The sequence below is a fragment of the Eubalaena glacialis genome, chromosome X, assembly GCF_028564815.1.
Source record: "Eubalaena glacialis isolate mEubGla1 chromosome X, mEubGla1.1.hap2.+ XY, whole genome shotgun sequence".
NCBI classification, from domain to species: Eukaryota; Metazoa; Chordata; class Mammalia; order Artiodactyla; family Balaenidae; genus Eubalaena; species Eubalaena glacialis.
The window spans coordinates 112,501,996-112,522,800 of NC_083736.1; the positions used below are offsets into that span (position 1 = coordinate 112,501,996).

The window sequence follows — 20,805 nt, forward strand, 5'->3', positions numbered from 1 at the left end:
CCAATAAAGATGTTAAAAAAATAAATAAAAATAAAAAGTACAATTTTATTGGAAAAACTACTTTTCATCAGACTTCTTACTAAAATAGAAGGGGTTCCTCATCAGCATTATTCCCATTTTACAATTGTTGTTGTTACAGTTATTGTAAGCACTGTGAAACCTTTCTCATGAAAATAAATATATGAGAATGACAGGAAAACAAAAGAAGCCTATTACAGTATCTCCTTTCTTTTTCTACCACACTTCTGCTCTCTCCATTTTGTCCATGGGGCTGTGTTAAGCATTCTGCACGTGTGGACGGGTAAATCTTCAGGGCAGTTGGTAGGAGCTAGTGTCGCGGAGGTCTTGCTGGACAGAAGAGCCATTTGAGGTGACCTTCCCCTGGCTTGATTTGTGCTGCTGTGGACGCATTTAATCTCACGAGGACAGCCCGGCTGGTTCCAGTCTGAGGGGTGCCAGAACTTAATCCCAGATATGGCTGTCATAAAACATGGGTTGACTGAGAAACTCCTAGGTCCTCAGCAGTGTGGTCGCTGTGTGGTAGACAGATGAGTGCTGAGCGTGCCTGTGAGGACGCTTCCAAATTACAGTGTGCTACTGGAGAGGAAGACAGCCAAATGGGAATGCGTGGGGCCTGGGTGGCAGAGTGAAGCCTCCTGGAAGTAAGCAGAGGTGACTGGTGAGGTAAATTTGAGTTGGACTCCTCTAGTATCTCTTGTAAGAAAAAGGAAGTGAGGTAAAATGTTTCTGGAAAGGAGTGGTATGGTGAGTAACCAGACTGAAGTGCTGGCTCTTATACCTTAAGGCAGACGTGAGATTTCTGGGATCCTTTCTCTTGCCCTCCTTTTTGTTAATCCTGTGTTGCCATTTTAACATGCTAAGGTATGAGGTAAACAGGCGTGTGATGCTTATCAAAGTATAAAAGACACAAGAAATGCTACTTCCTAGTGCAGACTGTGGCCATTGGCCCTGGGGACCAACACGGTGGCAGAAGCATTCTCAACCCCTTTCTTTCAAGGAAGGGGGCTCCACCTCCCAGGCCAGGCTTTTAGGACACAGGAGAGCACCAGAGAGCCCACTCTTCACCCCCGCCAGCAGACAGATGGGTAGCTGCCCAATGCTCTTGTGTAATACTTGTTAACCGGCAAATATGGTTTGGCACAGTAAACGACTTAAAGCCATTTGTTAAAGTTTTGCCCTCAGCTCTTTATTTGTATATTTGTTTAGGGGGTGAGAGTTGGGAATTGGATAACAGTTAGGCTTAAGCCCCATCTGGAGCCTCTGCTAGGCTTTACACACAGGCAAGCCTCTCTGCCGATGGTAGTGCAGAGGGGAGCGAATGCGAGAAAACACTGAGTCTTAGTTTCTTTCAGGAAGGAGGACTTTAGGAGAAAACTCATCCTAACAGGTTAATGTTAAGTTTAAAAAATACTTTGGGGTCACTGGAAAGGAGGAATGGTTCTCAGTGATGCAAACTATTTGGCCCTTTGTCCAGTCTCCACTGGCTCATATACCACTTATGAAAGGAAGAGGAATGGGGCTGAGAGTAATAACTGAAAAAGCTGCTTCACTAAAATATTTTCTACGACTGCCTTGTTGACCACGTTAAAGAAATGCAGAATTAAAAGAAGCAGGTGGGGGCTTCCCTGGTGGTGCAGTGGTTGAGAATATGCCTGCCAATGCAGGGGACGCGGGTTTGAGCCCTGGTCTGGGAAGATCCCACATGCCGCGGAGCAGCTGGGCCCGTGAGCCACAATTACTGAGCCTGCGCGTCTGGAGCCTGTGCTCCGCAACAAGAGAGGCCGCGATAGTGAGAGGCCCGCGCACCGCGATGAAGAGTGGCCCCCGCTTGCCACAACTAGAGAAAGCCCTCGCACAGAAACGAAGACCCAACACAGCCATAAAAATAAATTTAAAAAGCTTTAAAAAAAAAAAAAAAGAAGCAGGTGTAGGGATGGTGACTAGAGAGAGGTGTACAGGATATTGGTTACATTCATGTGTTCAGGTTGTGAAAATTCATCAGGCTATATTTAAAGATGTGTGCACTGGGACTTCCCTGGTGGTGCAGTGGTTAAGAATCCACCTGTCAATGCTGGGGACACGGGTTCGAGCCCTGGTCCAGGAAGATCCCACATGCCGCGGAGCAACTAAGCCCGTGCGCCACAACTACTGAGCCTGCCCTCTAGAGCCCACAAGCCACAACTACTGAGCCTGCATGCATAGAGCCCGTGCTCTGCAACAAGAGAAGCCACCGCAATGAGAAGCCTGCGCACCACAACGAAGGGTAGCCCCCACTCGCCGCAACTAGAGAAAGCCCATGCACAGCAACAAAGACCCAACGCAGCCAAAAAGAAAAAAAAAGAAAGAAAACCCTTATCATTCTAAAAAAAGGGGAAAAAAAGATGTATACACTTTTCTATATGATTATTATACTTCAATGAAAACTTAGAATGTAAAAAAAAAGAGAAAACTAGAGAAATAGTAGGGATTTGAGCAATATAGTGTATGCATTTATCAACTCATCGAGTGGTACATTTAAGATTTGTGCATTTTATTGGATGTAAATTTTACCGAAAGATAGAAGGAAAGGAAGAAAGGAAGGATGGAAACTGCAAACACTGAACTCTAGTTAATGGCCTGCATGCTGAAGTCTTTTGGTATGAAGTATACTAATATCTGCAACTTACTTTGAAAGGTATCCAAAAAATGAAATAGATTGATGAATGGATAGAAAAATAGTAATTGTAAAATCTGAAGTGACTATTTGGTTTTTCAATGTACAATTCTTTCAACTTTTCTGTATATTTGAACATTTTTTTATGTAAATGTTGGGGAGGAGAATCCTCCTCCATAAAGGAAAGGAAGGATTTCCATAAAGGAAATCCTCCATAAAGGAAAGAGGAAGAATTCTTCCCATTTCTTTATGAATATAAATATTGGCTCCAGCCTATTGAAGACCCAAGTGCATCAGCAGCAATTGGCAAGAGACAAAAGAAGAAGAAAATGGTGGATGCTATGAAGTAGATGGCAAAACTCATTCATGGACACATGTGAGACATACCCTGGGGTTTGTACCATCATATACAACCAAGCTGTCAGTTTCGCTTTTTGGCATTTCTGTACATTACAAATGTTGAAAGTACTCATTATTAGAGTCTGAAGCAATCTGCTGCATTCGGCATGTTAAGCTGAAGAAGAGTTTTTGATACCTCTAGCTAGGGTCAACTTTTTCAACATTTTCCAGTTATATGAATCATTGTATTTGTACTCAATGAAGAAAAACTAAAAATACAGGTAAATGAAAGAAATAAAAACATTTGAAGTTGACACCTATGTTTGTCGTTGCAGCAGCTACACTAAAGACACAGGCACTAAAATGGAAGGATGTATATTTTCTCCATCATGCCTGTAGTTTCAGAGCCAGAGTGCCCTAAGAATTAGTCCATATCAGGGTCGTTTGTTTGTCGTGGTTTTGGTTTTTATTGAGATATAATTGACATATAACAATCTGTCCAGGTTTTCCTTGATTGCTAAAGAAGGATCCTGGGGAAGGAACTTTCATTTCCTCCTTAGCACTCTAACCAACAGATACAATGAGTACGAATGCATGACCTCCCACAATCATTATTCTCTTTCAATCTCTTTCTAGGGTTTTACCGATATTTTGCTAGAAAGAGTCATGCATGGGGGAGCCAACATTACAGGATTCCAGATTGTCAACAACGAAAACCCTATGGTTCAGCAGTTCATACAGCGCTGGGTGAGGCTGGATGAAAGGGAATTCCCTGAAGCCAAGAATGCACCTCTAAAGGTAATGTTCCACGACATGTAGAAACTTTAGGCCAGCTTTTCAGAGCATCTCAGTATGGCCTTTATATATTTACGGCCATCCAGTGATCAAGTGGTCATCCCTCAGAAGTGTTTCAAGAATGCTGCACTTGAAAACTAAATTCCCAAACAAAGAAGCTATTGAGAAGGAGGTCTTTTAAAACCCAGCGTTTGGGAAGGTTAACTTAATTTTTTAATGAATTTCATTTTTAATATACTCATAATTTACAATATTACAAGAACCTGAATCAGGCAAAGAGTGAGGACAGCGGGACTAGGTAAGGAAAATTGACAGTCTGAAACAGAAAATTAGATTTTACATTATTTATGTGATTGCTTTGTGTTAATAAGTTTCATGAATCTCAGTACACCCAAGTGAATTAGGCTCTAATACAGAGTGCATGTTGCCTATACATATATTGAATGGAAATGTTTTCCTGCCTGCAAAAGTATCTTTAAATAATTAGATTACCTAAGTTGCTCATTTTCATGAAATCAAGATAAGAACACTGAAAGCAGAAAGTCATGCTTAAAGTGCACATTTTTCATGTGTTCCCCTATGGCTAGAAATCCTATTATTTAAAAATCAGGAATTAAAACAGATAAATGGGGGAAAAGTTATTCATGTTACACAAAGGATCCTTCCAATGTATTTTTTTTAAGTAACCCATTCCCTCAGTGCATTGATTCAAGTATGAAACAGACTTTAAATTCTTCCTTCCTGATATGTATGTGAAAGTATGTATGTACCATGGCTGTGGGATCCTTGTGATCAAGATGAGGGATCAAAGCAGAGTCAAGGCTCAAGGCCCCTCCCTAAAAAAGGAAAGGGGAGGGGACATTTCCTTTCTCATGGTTTCAAGATACCCATCCTCATATCCTTCCTCCCTGGCAAGAATAGAAGAAGGAGGAACAATGGGACATAGACAGAAAAGAGACACATTCTGAATCACCTATGCAGGTCCACCCTGAACGGGTCACATCAACATAATACAAGTGGGACCTTACTTTATGCAATTGGTATGTTCTAGAAAAGTCATAAGTTAAACATCTTTTTTACATCTTCTTCTATTAATTTAAGCCACTCACTAGCTAAGTGGTCCTCTGTAGTTGTAATGATTACATTACACATGCCAGATTTTTCCAGGTGTCCTCATATGTTTCAGTAAATATGGTCACAACTCCTGTGATGAATCCTTTGTAGTCAAATCTTTTTTTTAAGATGATGATTTTATTTTTTATTGAGATATGATTGACACATGACATTGTATTACTCTTAAGTGTACCACATACTGATTTGATGTATGTATGTATTGCAAAATGATCACCACAATAAGTTCAGTTAACATCTATCACCACCACAGCTACAAATTTTTTCTTATGATGAGAACTTTTAAGATCTACTCTCTTCGCAGCTTTCAAAAAAATACAGTGCAGGATTGTTAACTATAATCACGATGATATACATTACATTCCCAGAACTTATCTTATAACTGGAAGTTTATACCTTTTGACCACCTTCATTCATTTTCCCTATTCCCCAGCCTTGACCTCTGACAGCCACCATTCTGTTCTCTGTTTCTATGAGTTCTTTTTTTTTTTTTTGGATTCTACATATAAGTGAGATCATACAGTATTTGTCTTTCTCTGTCTGACTTATTTCACTTAGCATAATGCCCTCAAGGTCCATCTGTGTGTCACAAATGGCAGGATTTCTTTTTATGGCTGAATAATATTCCATTGTATGTGTGTCTGTGTGTGCATATATATTTTTATTGAAATATAATTGACATGAGTTTATATATGTATATATGTGTGGGTGTATATCACTTTCTTTATCCATTCATCATTTGATGATTTGATGGACACAGGTTTGTTCCACGTGTTCGCTATTGTAAATAATGCTGCAATGAACATGGGGTGCAGATATCTCTTTGAGACAGTGATTTTATTTCCTTCAGATAGATACCCAGGAGTGGAATTGCTGGATCATATGGTAGTTCCATTTTTAATTTTTTCAGGAACCTGTCTATTGTCTTCCACAGTGACTGCGCCAATTTACATTCCTATCAACAGTGCACGAGGGTTCCCTTTTCTCCACATCTTCATCAACACTTGTTGTTTCTTGTCTTTTTGATAATAGCCATTTTGACAGGTGTGAGGTACTATCTCATTGTGGGGTTTTTTTGTTTTTTTTTAATTCATTCATCTTATTTATTTATTTATTTTTTCTGCGTTGGGTCTTCATTGCTGCGCGCGGGCTTTCTCTAGTTGCGGCGAGCGGGGGCTACTCTTCATTGCAGTGCACAGGCTTCTCATTGAGGTGGCTTCTCTTGCTGCAGAGCAAGGGCTCTAGGCGTGCGGGCTTCAGTAGCTGTGGCTCCCAGACTCAGTAGTTGTGGTTCGCGGGCTCTAGAGTGCAGGCTCAGTGGTTGTGGCACACAGGCTTAGTTGCTCCACAGCATGTGGGATCTTCCCGGACCAGGGCTCGAACCCGTGTCCCCTGCATTGGCAGGTGGATTCTTAACCACTGTGCTACCTGGGAAGTCCCTCATTGTGGTTTTGATTTGCATTTCTTTGATGATTCAAATCTTTTTTTTATGGACTAAATCTGCCCACTACATTTAGGTGACCTTATATTAATTTATATTTTCATACAACTGCCTATCCACTGTTTTGCCATCCTTAGATTTAGCAGGCAATAGGTAAAGGGAAAAAACTCATTTATTCAATATTTTAGGGGTTATCTACAAAATGTCAGGCACTATGCTAGGCACAAAAAATGGACAAGAGTAAAAGTATGAAAAGGGTGCTACAGAGTCATTTATGCCTGTTCAGAAGTTGTAGAGGTGTACAAAAGAGAAGGAAGACAATCTCAGCTCTGGATTATTCATTGGTAACTCATGATATGTGTAATGTAAAGTTCTTAGAACTTACTGAGAAGAATTGTTCAGGCTTATAAGCAAAACCCTTCAAATAACTTAAGAAAACAAAATACTTAAATAGGTGGTTACAACTTTCGGATTACTTTGACTTATACTAGTCATTATGGAACCTGTCTCTATATCAAACAGACAAAAAGCCCATGTTAAAAAATTATGTACAATATTTTTGATTAGGAAATAAAATTGTCTAGAGATTAAAATCCTGATGCTTAATTTATTCTATATTTTATGAAGCTTTCCTTTGGGGTCTTTTTTTTTTTTTTAGATGGTCACACATTGGTCCATAGAAGCTGAAAAAGTAGAAAATTAAATAGCTATTTTGGCATGGCTTGGAAAGGACTACATTAAGATTGCTGACAATTTATGCAGTCAGCTGGAAAAAAAATCACCACCATGTTGGCTTTATGTAGTGCTAGCACGGGCAGACACAGATTTTTTTTTTTTTCATGAAAGAACATATGCCCCCTGTTACAGTCATACTTGATGACTTGGCCCTGAAAGAAAAGTAACATGAGAAAAGTCAGAAAAGTAAATTGATAGTTGTAAAGATGACAATGCATTTACTCACAATTGTATTGGGACATACTATATAGACAGAAAATTCCCCCAAGGGCATTTTGCTTCATTTTTAGAAATCAACAGAATTCTATATTCTACCAGTATTTGTCACCCCTGCAAAACAGGGGCCAGCTAATTTTAATCACACTTTGTTGATTCATTTAATGAAAAGGCATCCACCATGTCAAATTGCAGATAATCAAATCCCTTGTATTAAATGACTGGCCTCATCCTTAGTACAGTGTATCAGTACAGTATATCCAAGAAATAGAAAGTAAGTGTTCTTGCCTGAAAAAGGTAGCATCATGAAGTATTGCCTATGAATTGTCAATGTTATCAGATTTAAAACTCAATAACAATTGTAATTTTCTACAGTCAAAAACCAGCTTTGGATTTGCTCTCCCAAGGAAACAAAAACTGATTTATTGCTGGCCAGAGGTCCTAGTTCACCAGAAACATGGTCCAGACAGAAATGATTAATGTTTCCCTCCAAATTAATTTCAAGCTGTCTAACTTAGCTATTTCCATTTTCCCCTAAGTAAACACCAGATCTGAATTTTCTATTACAAACAGCAATAACCCAGTCTTGCTTTAGGATATGCCGTTTCCTCTACAGTCTACATATGCCATCCTTTAACTTCCCACATATTTTGTTCTCTATAAAGGAGCTGGCCTTTTAGTAGTCACTCACTCAATACGAAACACAGTATTGAGAGCAAGAGAGAGATTCCCTTGAGCCATTTGATCTTAATAGTCTTAACATGTGCACACATGAGGTAAGATGCATCATTCTAGAATGGATCAAAGTCAGGCTTGCCCAGAGAGATCTCTTGATTCAAGTAATTAAGAGGGTGACTTCATAGAACAAGAGTTGGAGATGAATGAAAATTATAAGAAACGAGACAAGTTTTGAGGGCATCATTTGTCATGATATCTTGTTTTCCATACATCCATTTCAGTACACATCTGCATTGACGCACGATGCAATACTGGTCATAGCAGAAGCTTTCCGCTATCTGAGGAGGCAGCGAGTGGATGTGTCCCGGCGAGGCAGTGCTGGAGACTGCTTAGCAAACCCTGCTGTGCCCTGGAGTCAAGGAATTGATATCGAGAGAGCTCTGAAAATGGTAATGACCACAGTGGGTTATTGGGTTGGGGGCACCTTATAAAGACACAAAAACAGTAAGACCTCAATCTTGAGAAAAGACAACCTAAAGGGAATAGGATGAGAGTCTGTAGAATGTTCAAAGTGTACAGAAAGATAAGCATCGATATTTATTCATCAAAATCTAGAAATCTAAAACTAGAAGATTCTTCCTTGAAGCTTGAGAAATGGTAAATTTAGGGCAAATGAATATTTAGCTCTGTACTAAAGTGGGGATAGTAAATCAAACTCAGTACCCTTGAAAGTTATGGATTGAACATGTAAATGGCTTCAAAAAATTCAGACTTTCCAGAAAATGATGTTGCTTAGGGGGACTGGGATATTCTCTAGGAAACTCCTAACTTCAGGGTAGACATTACTAGCATCCTCTGGCTTATCAGACAAATTATTAGCCTGGATGGACTGTGGAACTGAGCCAGTGTGATAGTATTTCTATTTGTCAAAAAGAACCTTTATACTATTCTACATGGTGAAATGCAGGAACGCAGTCCATTCTAGGCCTACTTAAGAGGCTTTTCCCCAATGCCCTAGAGAAAAAGCCTGAAGGAAAGTACAAGGAATCAATGGGCAGAGAGTCAAATAGGTCACTTGTTTTTAGTATTTACTGGGTGGGAGAGCATTTAAGGCTTTGAGCAGTATCCTTTGAACAGATTCCATTATTTACACTAGGAGCAGCATCACCCATTCAGTGTAGCTTTCCAAGCAAGAGCTCTTTCCTGAATATTTTGCTTTAAGCTACATACGCCTGCATGCATTAAAATAAGCCTTCGAGAGTACAAGACTCTCTTATTTCTACTTCTTTAATTATCCTGATGTTTAGAACACCCAAATCAACAAAGAGATAGGCAATGATAAGATAATTCTCTGCACAGCCCAGCAACGAGGAATCTGTAATGGCCTCATAATGTGCATCATTTTGTGTAGCTGGCTCTCTTACTGCTGCCTTAAATTTGCCAAGTTGGAAGCATTCAATAGAAAGGGGTTAGCAGCCACTATGTCTCTCTCCAAGAAAGAGATATGACTCATTCTCCCATCATGCAGATTTTTATGTCATTATGTCAGTTCCCTAACAAATGCCCTAAGTGTAATTTTATGGAGGTAGCACTGCACAATTTTTGAAGAACAGTTAATTAAATTCAACCTTCATAGCTGTTACAAGATTTGTATTGTCAGGTGAAACATAATGATGAGTGAAATATAAAACTCCCTCAGAGTGAACCAAAAGGAGTTTTCATCAAAACCTCAAGGGGCAAGTGCCAGCATCTCCGATTGACTTCCCATTCATGACACAAATGACTCTCTTCCCCAAATACAAAACTGGCTACCAGAGTGAAGGACAAGAAGTGAATTTGGCAAGAAAAACATTAGATTGATCATATTATTGCACAGTGTTTCCACATGTCTAACTCACTGATAAAGCTCAAGCTGTAAGCCAGGTAAGTAACCTTCCTCCCCAGGCCCTCATGATCAAACACTCAACAGAAAGGATGCTTTCCCTCTTTCCATAGGCCAGCCTCTTTCTAAGGCTTCAGAGAGGCTGGAAAGTATCAGCCTCTTCCAAAAGTACATGTTGCCTTGTGACAAATGATCAGTGAAACTCCACTTTTCAGAGGATTGCAAGAGAGGGTGGTCTGAAGTACTAAAGGTTTTTACCATATTAAAAGAAACTCTATTTTATTTAAGTTAATTAAAAGTGAGGATGCATGATATAAAAGCATCCCTCATTGTGACTAGCACATAGTTGCTGCTCAGTCAATCATTCTCTTCCTTCAGAGAAATCTGGCAAACAAAATCATTGCCTGAAAGAGTCTCCTAAGGGGCCTGTTTTAATGAATAAATAATCGCACCATTCATTAAACAAATATTTATTGAGCACCAACAACTATGTATCAGGCTCCAAGTTAAAATGCAAACATGAAATAAGATGAGGGGAGCTCATATTTAAATTGTTAATATGTAAACAAATGCTTTTAAAAACCTTAAAGCTACTTGCAAATTGGGTAATCATCATCCTTACAATCTATCGATGGTGCAAAGATTAGCCTCAACCTAGTCTACTGAAATATGTCACAACTCTAAGTCATCGAAACTTGTCAACTTGTTCAGTAAACATTTATTGAACACCTGCTCTATCCCAGGCTCTGGATTAGTTGCTGAGAACACAGGAAAAGAATGTCTTTCATCTTGAGGTGCTCCCAATCTAGCAGGGGAGCTGGAAATACATAGATGATTAAAATGTTATGGTGAAGCTCCACACGGAATGCTATGGGAACCCAGAGGAGAAGCACCTAATATAGACTGAGGTGCGGGGTGGAGAGGATTAAAGAAGGGATCCCAGATGGGATGGTGGGAAACTGTCACTGACATTCACATCCCTAAAAATAGACTTCTCTCTGAGTGCTCGTCCAATTCGACTTCTGCTCACCAAAAGTTCTAATCAGCTTAGGCTATTGTCCAGTTTGCAGATCATGCTCAGATAGGCTGAATCTTTAGAAATATACAATTCTTAATGAGACTTGAAGACTTTGCTATTCTCAGTAACGAAGGATTTCCTTAATAATTTCCTCTGCCAGTGTCTCTACCCTGCCTATCTCCTCTCCTAGAATTCAGTGCTCAAAATAGTGTAAAGAACCCTTCATGCATCACAGTATGCATCAGACCCATCCTACTGGATAAGCAATTTCTATCTCCACAAAGGACCTTTTCTTTAGCCAGAAGCATGACGTCACCTTCTCTGCAAGCCTAAGCTGACAGTAGTGCTTAGGTTTGTTCATTTAGTAGGACAATCATCTTGTCTTCAGGGAGTCACATTGGAGCATTTCTCCTTCAACAGATATTCCATGGTCTCCTACTGGTGGCGAACAAGCCCCGTTCCCTTTAAAAAGATGCTCCCTACTATTTGCCATCAATTTTCTCTTCTGCAGCACAAGCCCATTACCGCTTCTCACTTGCTTAACAATCAGCTTGTCGCTTTTCTATAAGAGATGAAAAAGTATTCCATGCTTTCATCTTGGGAGAATGACAGATTCTTTTTCTTTGAAGCAAATTCCTTGACCCATACTCACCAGATAAGTAATTCAAGTGGGTAACAATAATGACATATTTATAGAGGGTCTTTCATCCAGTGTCCTTGAACTGTAAAATAGGTAAGGAAATCTCTCCACCCAGTAGAGATGGCCTCTTATTAGTTCATAATATGGGGCCCAGACCCAGGAAAAATTGTGGCATACATGCACCTGCATTTGGCCTCCCAACTAGGTGTCTGGGCTATTCTAGTACCTCTATCTGTTTTATATAGTATTCAATACTCCTGATTCCCTAGACTTAACAAATTTCATCAGTCTGTGGATTATCCCTCCATGGCCTAGCTCTCCACTACCTGTCTGGAACTGGGCATAGGTTAAATAAGAGGAAAAACTCATCCCTGTTACTATGGTAGCTGATAAATGTGTAAACCCCTCAAGGAACAGAACTAAATTCATTTTGATTAATAATTATTATTATTTATAGAGCTAGCATGTATTGCAATGCTCACTACATGCCAGACACTGATCTAAACACTACATATGTATAACTCATTTAATCCTCCTAACAACTCCGTGGGATAGGTACTACTAGGATTTCCCATTTTACAGATTAGGACACTGAGGTACAAAAGCATTAAGGAACATCCCCAAGGTCATACAGTTAGTAAGTGATGAAGTTACAGTATGAATCCAGGAGCTCTAGAGCCCACGTTACTGAAGCTGGTTTATGTTTGGACGTTGGGAATAGTGGAACTCACAGTTCAGAAGAACGCATTATCCTAGTTAAGAATACTCTTCAGGCTACTCCCTTCAGAAAAGACGAATGGTAGAAATTTCAGGTTCCTTGGAATCTAGAAAAATGGTATAGGTGATCTTATTTGCAAAGCAGAAATAGAGACACAGATGTAGAGAACAAATGTATGGATACCAAGGGGGAAAGGAGTGGGGTGGGAGGAATTGGGAGACTGGGAATGAGACATATACATTATTGATACTATGTATAAAATAGACAACTGATGGGAACATACTGTATAGCACAGGGAACTCTACCTAATGTACTGTGGTAACCTAAATGGGAGGGAAGTCCAAAAGGGAGGGGATATCTGTATGTGCATGGCTGACTCATTTTGTTGTGCAGAAGAGACTAACACAACATTCTAAAGCAACCATACTGCAATAAAAATTAATTTTAAAAAATCAGTTTCAAAAAAAAGGGATTGAAATACACAAAATACATTTAAATCTATGAGTTGATAATAATACTAAAAACATGGGTTACCTTTAGACAATTCTAAGAAAGATTTTTATTCTGAAAACCGGTAAATAAAGAGAAAGTTAAGTATTTAAAAAAAAAAAGAAATTTCAGGTCCTTGAAAAAGTAGTGGTAGGGCCCTCACTGTATCATATAAGAAACTGCCTGTCACACCCACTCAAAGCTTCATTAACTAAAAGGCATACTTAGAAAATACTGGAGAGGAAATGAAGATCTGTATAGACTGATCTGGTGGCTATATAGCTCAATGGCTCAAGATAAATATTCTCCAAGATTCCAAGATCTGTCAGCGGACCTCATCGCAAAAACCAAAAAGGCAATAATGTGGTGCTATTTTTAAATTTTACATTTTTCCCTTTCTACCAGGTGCAAGTACAAGGAATGACTGGAAACATCCAGTTTGACACTTACGGACGTAGGACAAATTATACCATCGATGTGTACGAAATGAAAGTCACTGGCTCTCGGAAAGTAAGTAACCAAAACAGATATCCAAATAAAAAATCTCTCATGACAGCCCTCAGATGTAAGGAAATAGGTGTTAGGAAACACACCCAAAGCAAATTCCCACACATCATGTTTGCCTTTCCGTTTGGTGAATAGTGTAGATATGATGCAGAGCTGTTTTGTAATCAAAGTGTTCCATCTACACATTTTAAAAGTTATTTCCCTCTGAGGCTGGTCCTTTAAAAGTGGTAGACTCAAGATTTATTAACAGCTTCCTACAATACAGGGAAGGAATTACAAATTTTATAGCATGTTATTTAAACAGAAGCTGCCAAGATACACATGATTTTAGCAAAAGAATTGGAAAGTAGGTAATCTCTCCATTTTGCCAACTCACCCACCAAAACGACTCTGGACAAAGTACCTTTCCCTACAGCTAAATTTCATAATAACCACTTTGCGTCTATCATACTAATAGTGAGTTAGTCAGGACGTGGGAATTTAGTAGTTACTTAATAAAACCTTAGAACGTAAAATATCTTGTACCATTTCTACAAGGATACTCAACTGATTGCCCACCCAGCTTTCCTACAGTTTTAAGGAAAGAATTTTTCTGCTATCTGAGTTTAAAGAATCAAAAAGGCTGATCATTCTACAGTGGGCTAACTTATTTTTACCAAATATCAGTAAAAGCAAGGTGGGGATGGGAACCCCAAAGATGAGGGAACAGCACATCTGTTGCTCAAGCAACTACAAAACAGTTTCATTCTACTACAGCACTTGAATTTCATGCAGCACTTTTTGAGTGAAAAATAGGCAACCAGGTCAAATGTCTGCTCTTTCTAGGCTGGCTACTGGAATGAGTATGAAAGGTTTGTGCCTTTCTCGGATCAGCAAATCAGCAATGACAGTGCATCCGCAGAGAACCGGACCATAGTAGTAACCACCATTCTGGTAAGTATGGACGGAAGGTAGGTGGGCTTTCTGTACGGCAAGACTTCTGTCTTCTGAAAAGCATTATTCAGCCAGTAGGAAAGACCTCAAGTTCAAACAGTGGAAACGTCCAACAGGTCAGCTTAGGAACCTTTCAAAATGTCTTGCCATGATGAGGAACAGAATGTCATTTAAATAAAGAAAAAGAATAGGAATTCGCAATAGTTTTAGATGTTGTTATCCTCTTTGTTACCCTCATGGACTGATGCTTCTTCTGGACTTGAAATGTAATTCTTCATTGTGGGGGAGATAGCGTTGTATGGAGGAAAGAGTAGGCCAGGGTTCTAATATTAGGTCTACCACTAACCTGAGTTTAACGGTGCAAATCACAACTTCTCTGAGCCTCAGCTTGTGTTATTTTTTAACTTATGGAATGGTCGTAATAATAATCTCCTATCCATGTCATAAGACGTTTCAAGGCAATATTCACCATGTAAAGCTTTTCTGAAAAACTAAAAGCACTATTGGGATGTGAAATAGTATTTTCACTTATTTTCAAATGCTTTTCTAAAAGCTGGTATGTTTCATTACTGAATGAAGTACAAACCCGGGTTAAAAATGAGTATGTCTGAAAATGAGTAGGTCTGAAATTGTGATTAATTAAATGGAGATTCAGCTGAAGTTTATCTTTCATTTAAACATGCCTATCAAATACTCACTTTGTCCTAGGTACTGTACTAGGCCCTGAGGATATAAAAATGAATAAGCCACAGACCTTGACCTCACAAAGATCACAGTGCTTCCCTAGGGCTTGCCAGGGCTGGCTGTGGTTCTTACATAGTAAATCCCAAGAAATCAAAGGCAGTTCACCTTCGTGTAACTAAGAGAAATACCTCTGCCCAATTTGACTAAATCAAAGACTTTACAGGTGGAAACTGGTTCTTTCAAACTCTCAAAAAGAACTTAAATTCTTCTCTGTTTCCTTAAATCAACAATTAAGGACTCCAAGGAATATGTGCCCCCATGAATAGTCAATTGAGGCTCTTCTGCTTATTAAGCAAACATTTTTAAAGGCTCTCTTAACACACCAAACCTCAATAGCCACAGGGGAACAAAACTTCATTATTACATTTATTATCTCTTAGAAAAATGTATAGGAGTAATCCTTTGATCTTGCTTCTGGTCCCAAAGGAATCACCATATGTAATGTATAAGAAGAATCATGAGCAACTGGAAGGAAATGAGCGATATGAAGGCTATTGTGTAGACTTAGCCTATGAAATAGCCAAACATGTAAGGATCAAATACAAATTGTCCATTGTCGGTGACGGGAAATACGGTGCAAGGGATCCGGAGACTAAAATATGGAACGGCATGGTTGGGGAACTTGTCTATGGGGTAAGTTTTTTTCAACACTGTTTTCATTTATTTCTATGCCTTCCAACTAATAAAGATAGAGGAATTTAATTTTCAAGTGCAGTATTTATCCAATTGCATAGTTTTCATATGATCTGTACCAAAAAGCGTTTTATTCTACAGTTGAATTCTGTAAAGGTAGCTTGTCAATAGCATCCTTTGGGCAACAGGATTATTTTACTGAAAGGAAAGTAGAATTGGAGAACTTTATCTGGCAACATTAAGTACAGCCTGCCCTCTACTGAAAATCTGTTCCTTCTGTGTTCCCTGTCTCAGGCAGCAGAATCACCACCCACCTAGTCGCCTAAGCAACCAGGTCATCTTTCCTCATCGCTCCCCTCATATCCAGTCAGTCACCATATCCTATCAATTCTACTTTTCTGTCTCTCAAATCCAGATACACTCTTCATTCCCACCATCATCATCTTAGTTACGGTTCTTACCATTTGACAGTCTTTACTTGGTTTCCCTGCCTCTGCTCTTACCCTGGCAAATCAAATCCACATTATTGTAGTTTCTCACTTAGAAATCAGGATAAAATTCAAACTCCTTAGCATGGCAAAGAAGGCACTGTGTCACCTGGCCCCCACCTACCTCTCTAGTTTCATCTGGTCCTCTTCCTCCTTCACACTCAATGTTCCAGCTATAGCAAAGTATGCATTGTTCCCTGAAGGCAGGCCTGGAAGTACCTTCACCTCTCTTCAGCTGGCTAACACCACCTACCAGTCCTTCAGAACTCAGAGGTGTCACCTCTTTCAGGAAGCCTTCCCTAATCCCACCTGCAGTCTGGTTAGCTGCCCCTGCTTTTAGCTTCCCTATAGTATTTTTTTTGCTTTCTCATAGTACTTTTGAAACTCTATTATAACGATCTGTTTTCAAGTTCAGCTGTCCCAACTAGTCTATGAACTCCTTGAAAACAGAAGCCATATCTGATTCATTTCAATATGCCATGGCCTGACACATAATGGAAGTACAATAAATATATTTTGAATGAATTAATGAATGAACAGAACGGCTCTGCCAAGGGCTTGCCCATGGGCGAAGTACAAAAGATTTATACTAATAATTAGGGCTTTTTAAAAGGGGTACAGTAGTATCTTCAGAGCTCCTCAGGGGCTTAGCTTTAAAAGGTTTTGGCCTCTGATTGGGAAGGTCAGATCTTGGGCTACCCAATGAGGCATATGGAAATAAACAAAACTGGACATAAGAACCACCCATTGGGTGAACCAGTCACTAGAAAACTAACCCAAGTGCAGGTGGCAGTGGCAGAGGTTTAGTTCTAGCAGACAAAGTTTACTTGCAACGACCAGTCCCTGTCTAAACAACAGGTTAGGGGAAGGAGAGGAATTTAGGGGGTGGATATATTGAGAAGAGTCTGGCAAGAAGCAAATGTCCACAAGTTAGCTATTGGACTGAGGTTTAGGATAAGGACTCTAGCGCTTGAGACAGGAATTAACAAGAATAAGGCGTAGCTCTCCAATCGTAAGATAGTACTGGGGTCGCTAAATAAGTTTTTGGAACAGGTCCTAAGGAACAAGCACAAAGGCAGAAGCTCATTTCTAAAAATAAGGGCACAGAAAGGGAATTAAGGCTTAAAATGAGACTGGACCTCAAGTATCAAAACCAGGGCACCATCTTCCAGTCAGACAAGCTGCAAGGCGATTTGAACCTTAGCCCCCAGCTGTGGGGCTGGACCCTGTCTTGGGTCAAGGCTGGTCCTGGGAACTGGGGCAGGGCTGAATTGCAGATAAGATGCAAGTGAACCCAGTTATGAGAAAGAAGAACTTCTAAGGCCAGAGAGAGGGGCTGAAGAAGGGACAGAGCACCCATGCTTTCTGAGAAACCTGAGAAGCTCTGAACCATCCTGACACAGCTGTAACCTCTTACTTTACAAGTTGGTGATCAAGTCTTCTTCTATTTCCTGTCCCTAATCTGCCCAACACTCAGGCTCTAAGAGGTCCTGTCTTGCTCACAGCTCTCCCCTGCTCTTAGCACATTACCTGGTACATAAGAGATGCTCGTTTTTTGCTTTAATGAGTGAATGCCTGGCACGTAATAATGCCCAGCCAATATCCATTAAATTGAGTTCATGGTGAGAGGTAATCCTATAATATTTTTATTATTATTAGCTACCATTTGTTGCATAGTTACTGGTCGCCAGGCATTGTGCCAAGTGCTTTACAAGCATTATGTAACTTAATCCTCAAAACACTATTAACATCATTCTACAGATGAGAAAAATTGAAGCCTAGAGAGGTGAAGTCTCACGTCAAGGCCAAACAGCTTGTACTGACACAGTGATTTGAACCCAGGTCTCTGACTATGAAGTTTGTGTTCTTTAACCATTGCCCTATACCGCCTAACAGCCAAGTGTTGCAGACCCATCCCATCCTAAAAGATAGTTGAAACATGTTGCAAAGGCCCTTGGTGCCTTAGCCATTCTGGGGGGAAGAGTATTTGGCTACATAAACCTGACAAGGAATTTAGGGGCTCTTTCCACTAGGGCCATTATGTCTCAATTGCCAGAGCGCTCTACTGTCTCAAGAGAAAGCCTGTCACGCTGTGTAAATAGCTCAGTGCCCTCCTGTCACTGCACAGGACATTAAACACAGTGCTGAAGAGCAAGGCAAATTTCTTGACATTGTTCAGACCAAGACCAGCTTTCTCAGTGGATTTTGGTTTCTCCTCTGGCATGTCCTCTGTACTGCACCCACTTAATCTCCACATTCTCTTCCTCTTTCCGGTTTGTGTATGTGTGAGTGAGGGAGCTTGAGAATTAGCAAGTCCCATATTTGTTTAGTAATTTAGAAACCAACTCTCTACTGCTGAATAGGTAAGAATTCTCCTGGAGGAGCCTACCCATCTTTTTCACCCAGTTCTTTCTACTAAAGATAAAAGCAATAGCCAGGGAAGGCTCTTACAGAAATGTCCTCCTCCCTCCCCTGACCTAGAACAAGTGTCTGGTGCTTTCTGAGATCATAACACAAGGTGATTCCCGGGAACTGAGAACAAACCAACCTATCTGAGTGAACTGCCAAGTTCCACTTTCCTCTAAGATGTGTGGCTATGAAAAATGGACGTTCTTCTCATGCTTGGAGTGAGAGCTGTCTGTAAGGGAGGATGATCTAAGCTAAGTGAGTCTTCCTCTTCATTTAGAAGTTTTCATCTTTCAGCATTGGGAAGTTTGCAACTTCTCTGTCATTGATAGAAATGGAGAAAAGTGAAAACAGGCATTCATTTCTGGCAGGCCTGGTCTCCTATGGTTTGCAAGTTGCTTAAGAAAAAGAAGGCCAAAACCCCCCTGGTGACTCCCCTAAGTGCTTAATAAGCAAAAGGATGGAGAACATGGAAGTATTTCTTGCAATAACACGAAAACTACACAGATAGACACAGCTTTATCTTTAGGGCATTTTCTCTTATACTTGTAGTATGTACAACAGATCAGAGTAGGAAAAAAATGAAGAAAGGCAGAGATGAAAAAAGCTTTGCAAAGGAGATTTCAGTATCTGCCATAAAGTCTCAAGAAAGAATCAAAATAAATTAAACTTGTTAAAGAAGAAAGAAGCCAATCAGCCTCTTTTCAGATGAGTCCTAAATGGTTTTTTTTTTTCCTCTAAAGAAAAGCAAATCAAGGTTGATGTTTGGGCCACCTTGTATCGCTAAGAAGGCTATTTTTGAAACAAATGTCAGTAGGACACAATGTGCCCCTGTTATATAAGCTCTTCAGAACATTATGGACTTGAAACTGTCCACCTGCTTTTAGAAGTTTTGATTTTGAGCTTAATGTCTGTAACATCACCACATGGCAGTTGTCCTCAGACCACAAGTTTTTACGGTTCCCAAATAGCATGTGTTTTAAGAGGACATTTAAAAACATTTTGTTGCTAGCAGGGCTCTTAGATATTCTTTAGCCTACCTTTTCATTCATTTTACACATAAATGTGGAGACTGGCCAGGACTGAACATTAGAACTGCCCATTGGGTAAACCAGGAAACCAAGTCCTGCTATAGGACAGGGATGACAGGAATAGTGGCAGGTATTGTGACAAAGTCACAAAATCACACAGCTTGGCAGAGCTTAGACTATAACTCAGGTTTCATGATTCCTGGTCCAGTGCTCTGTCCACTGAGTCATTGGTTCAGTTTACTAAGCGTGTCCAATTATGGGAAGATAATCCTACCTGCCTTCAAGGGGCTTACAATCTAGTTGGATTACGAGCTTTTCCATCTGAGATACCCATCCTGTTTATCTGTGGCCTCCAGGATAATGTAATACACATCTCTAGTTATCACTTGAAATATTTGAAAACCCAGGTAGGCAGCTGAGGGTTTCTGCCCTTTGAGAGGAGATATGATCTAACAGAAAAAGAGAGTCAGGACAAGGGCTGGAAGGAAATTGAGGTGCTAATTGACAAAAGGACACCTCCCAGTGGGCAGCTGCCATGTTCCTTATGTTCCTAGCACTTAGAACTAAGGATAGGAAAGGACACACAAAATACTACCCATATTGGTACCTCTGGCTTACAAGAGAGCAGAGAGCTTGGGGATGGAGATGAGGCTGGAGGACAACTGATTCCAGGTCACATCCCCTGGGCATCCTCAGACTCCTTCACACTCCTGGGACAAATGGCAATTTTACAGATGCTATTCACACTGACATTTCTCTACCTAGAAGAAATTATCTCTTAAGTTGTCACTATCCTAAGATAGATTCATTTTCCATTAAGGAAGACAGAAAGTCGATCTGTCCTTCCAGCTAAAAGGCAGAGAAGCAAGGGTGAAATAACAGATGCCAAATATTCTCTTCTGTTCTTCAGGTGATTACACTGGGCTTTGGCAGGAGGGCTGATGGCTTGATAAAAGCACCCCTCTCTTTCAAATGAGGCATATGAATTCCAGGAAGGAGCATTAATGATGCATGGAAGTCTGCCATTCTGAGCAGACACGGTGGGGAAATATTTCCAACCGAATTTAGTCTCACGAGGACTTTACCCAGCTCCAGGGACACTCCTTTATCTTCACTTTGTCTTTAACTCTCTCAGCTCCCCAAGGACAGGGAGCCCTAACCAAGAGATCCAGACTGGGACATCTGTTCTGTATAAAGAAACGAGGAGATCCTGTTGTGACACTGCTTGTTGTTGCAGAGATTTAAATAGACCTCATCCCTTTCTCCAGACCCAAACAATTGCAGACATTAAATATCCCGTAGAGTAC

At 40.1% G+C, this 20,805-nt stretch overlaps 1 protein-coding gene across 2 annotated transcripts in view; it reads left to right on the forward strand.

Moving 5' to 3' along the window:
* The window catches only part of GRIA3 (glutamate ionotropic receptor AMPA type subunit 3), a 285,426-nt gene that overhangs the window by 194,094 nt on the left and 70,527 nt on the right, over positions 1-20,805 (forward strand). For both annotated transcript variants that reach the window (XM_061179160.1, XM_061179159.1), the window contains exons 6-10: positions 3,650-3,811; positions 8,291-8,458; positions 13,162-13,266; positions 14,089-14,196; positions 15,367-15,573. In XM_061179160.1, the coding sequence (XP_061035143.1) occupies positions 3,650-3,811; positions 8,291-8,458; positions 13,162-13,266; positions 14,089-14,196; positions 15,367-15,573 (750 nt within the window). The remainder of the gene's footprint in view (positions 1-3,649; positions 3,812-8,290; positions 8,459-13,161; positions 13,267-14,088; positions 14,197-15,366; positions 15,574-20,805) is intronic.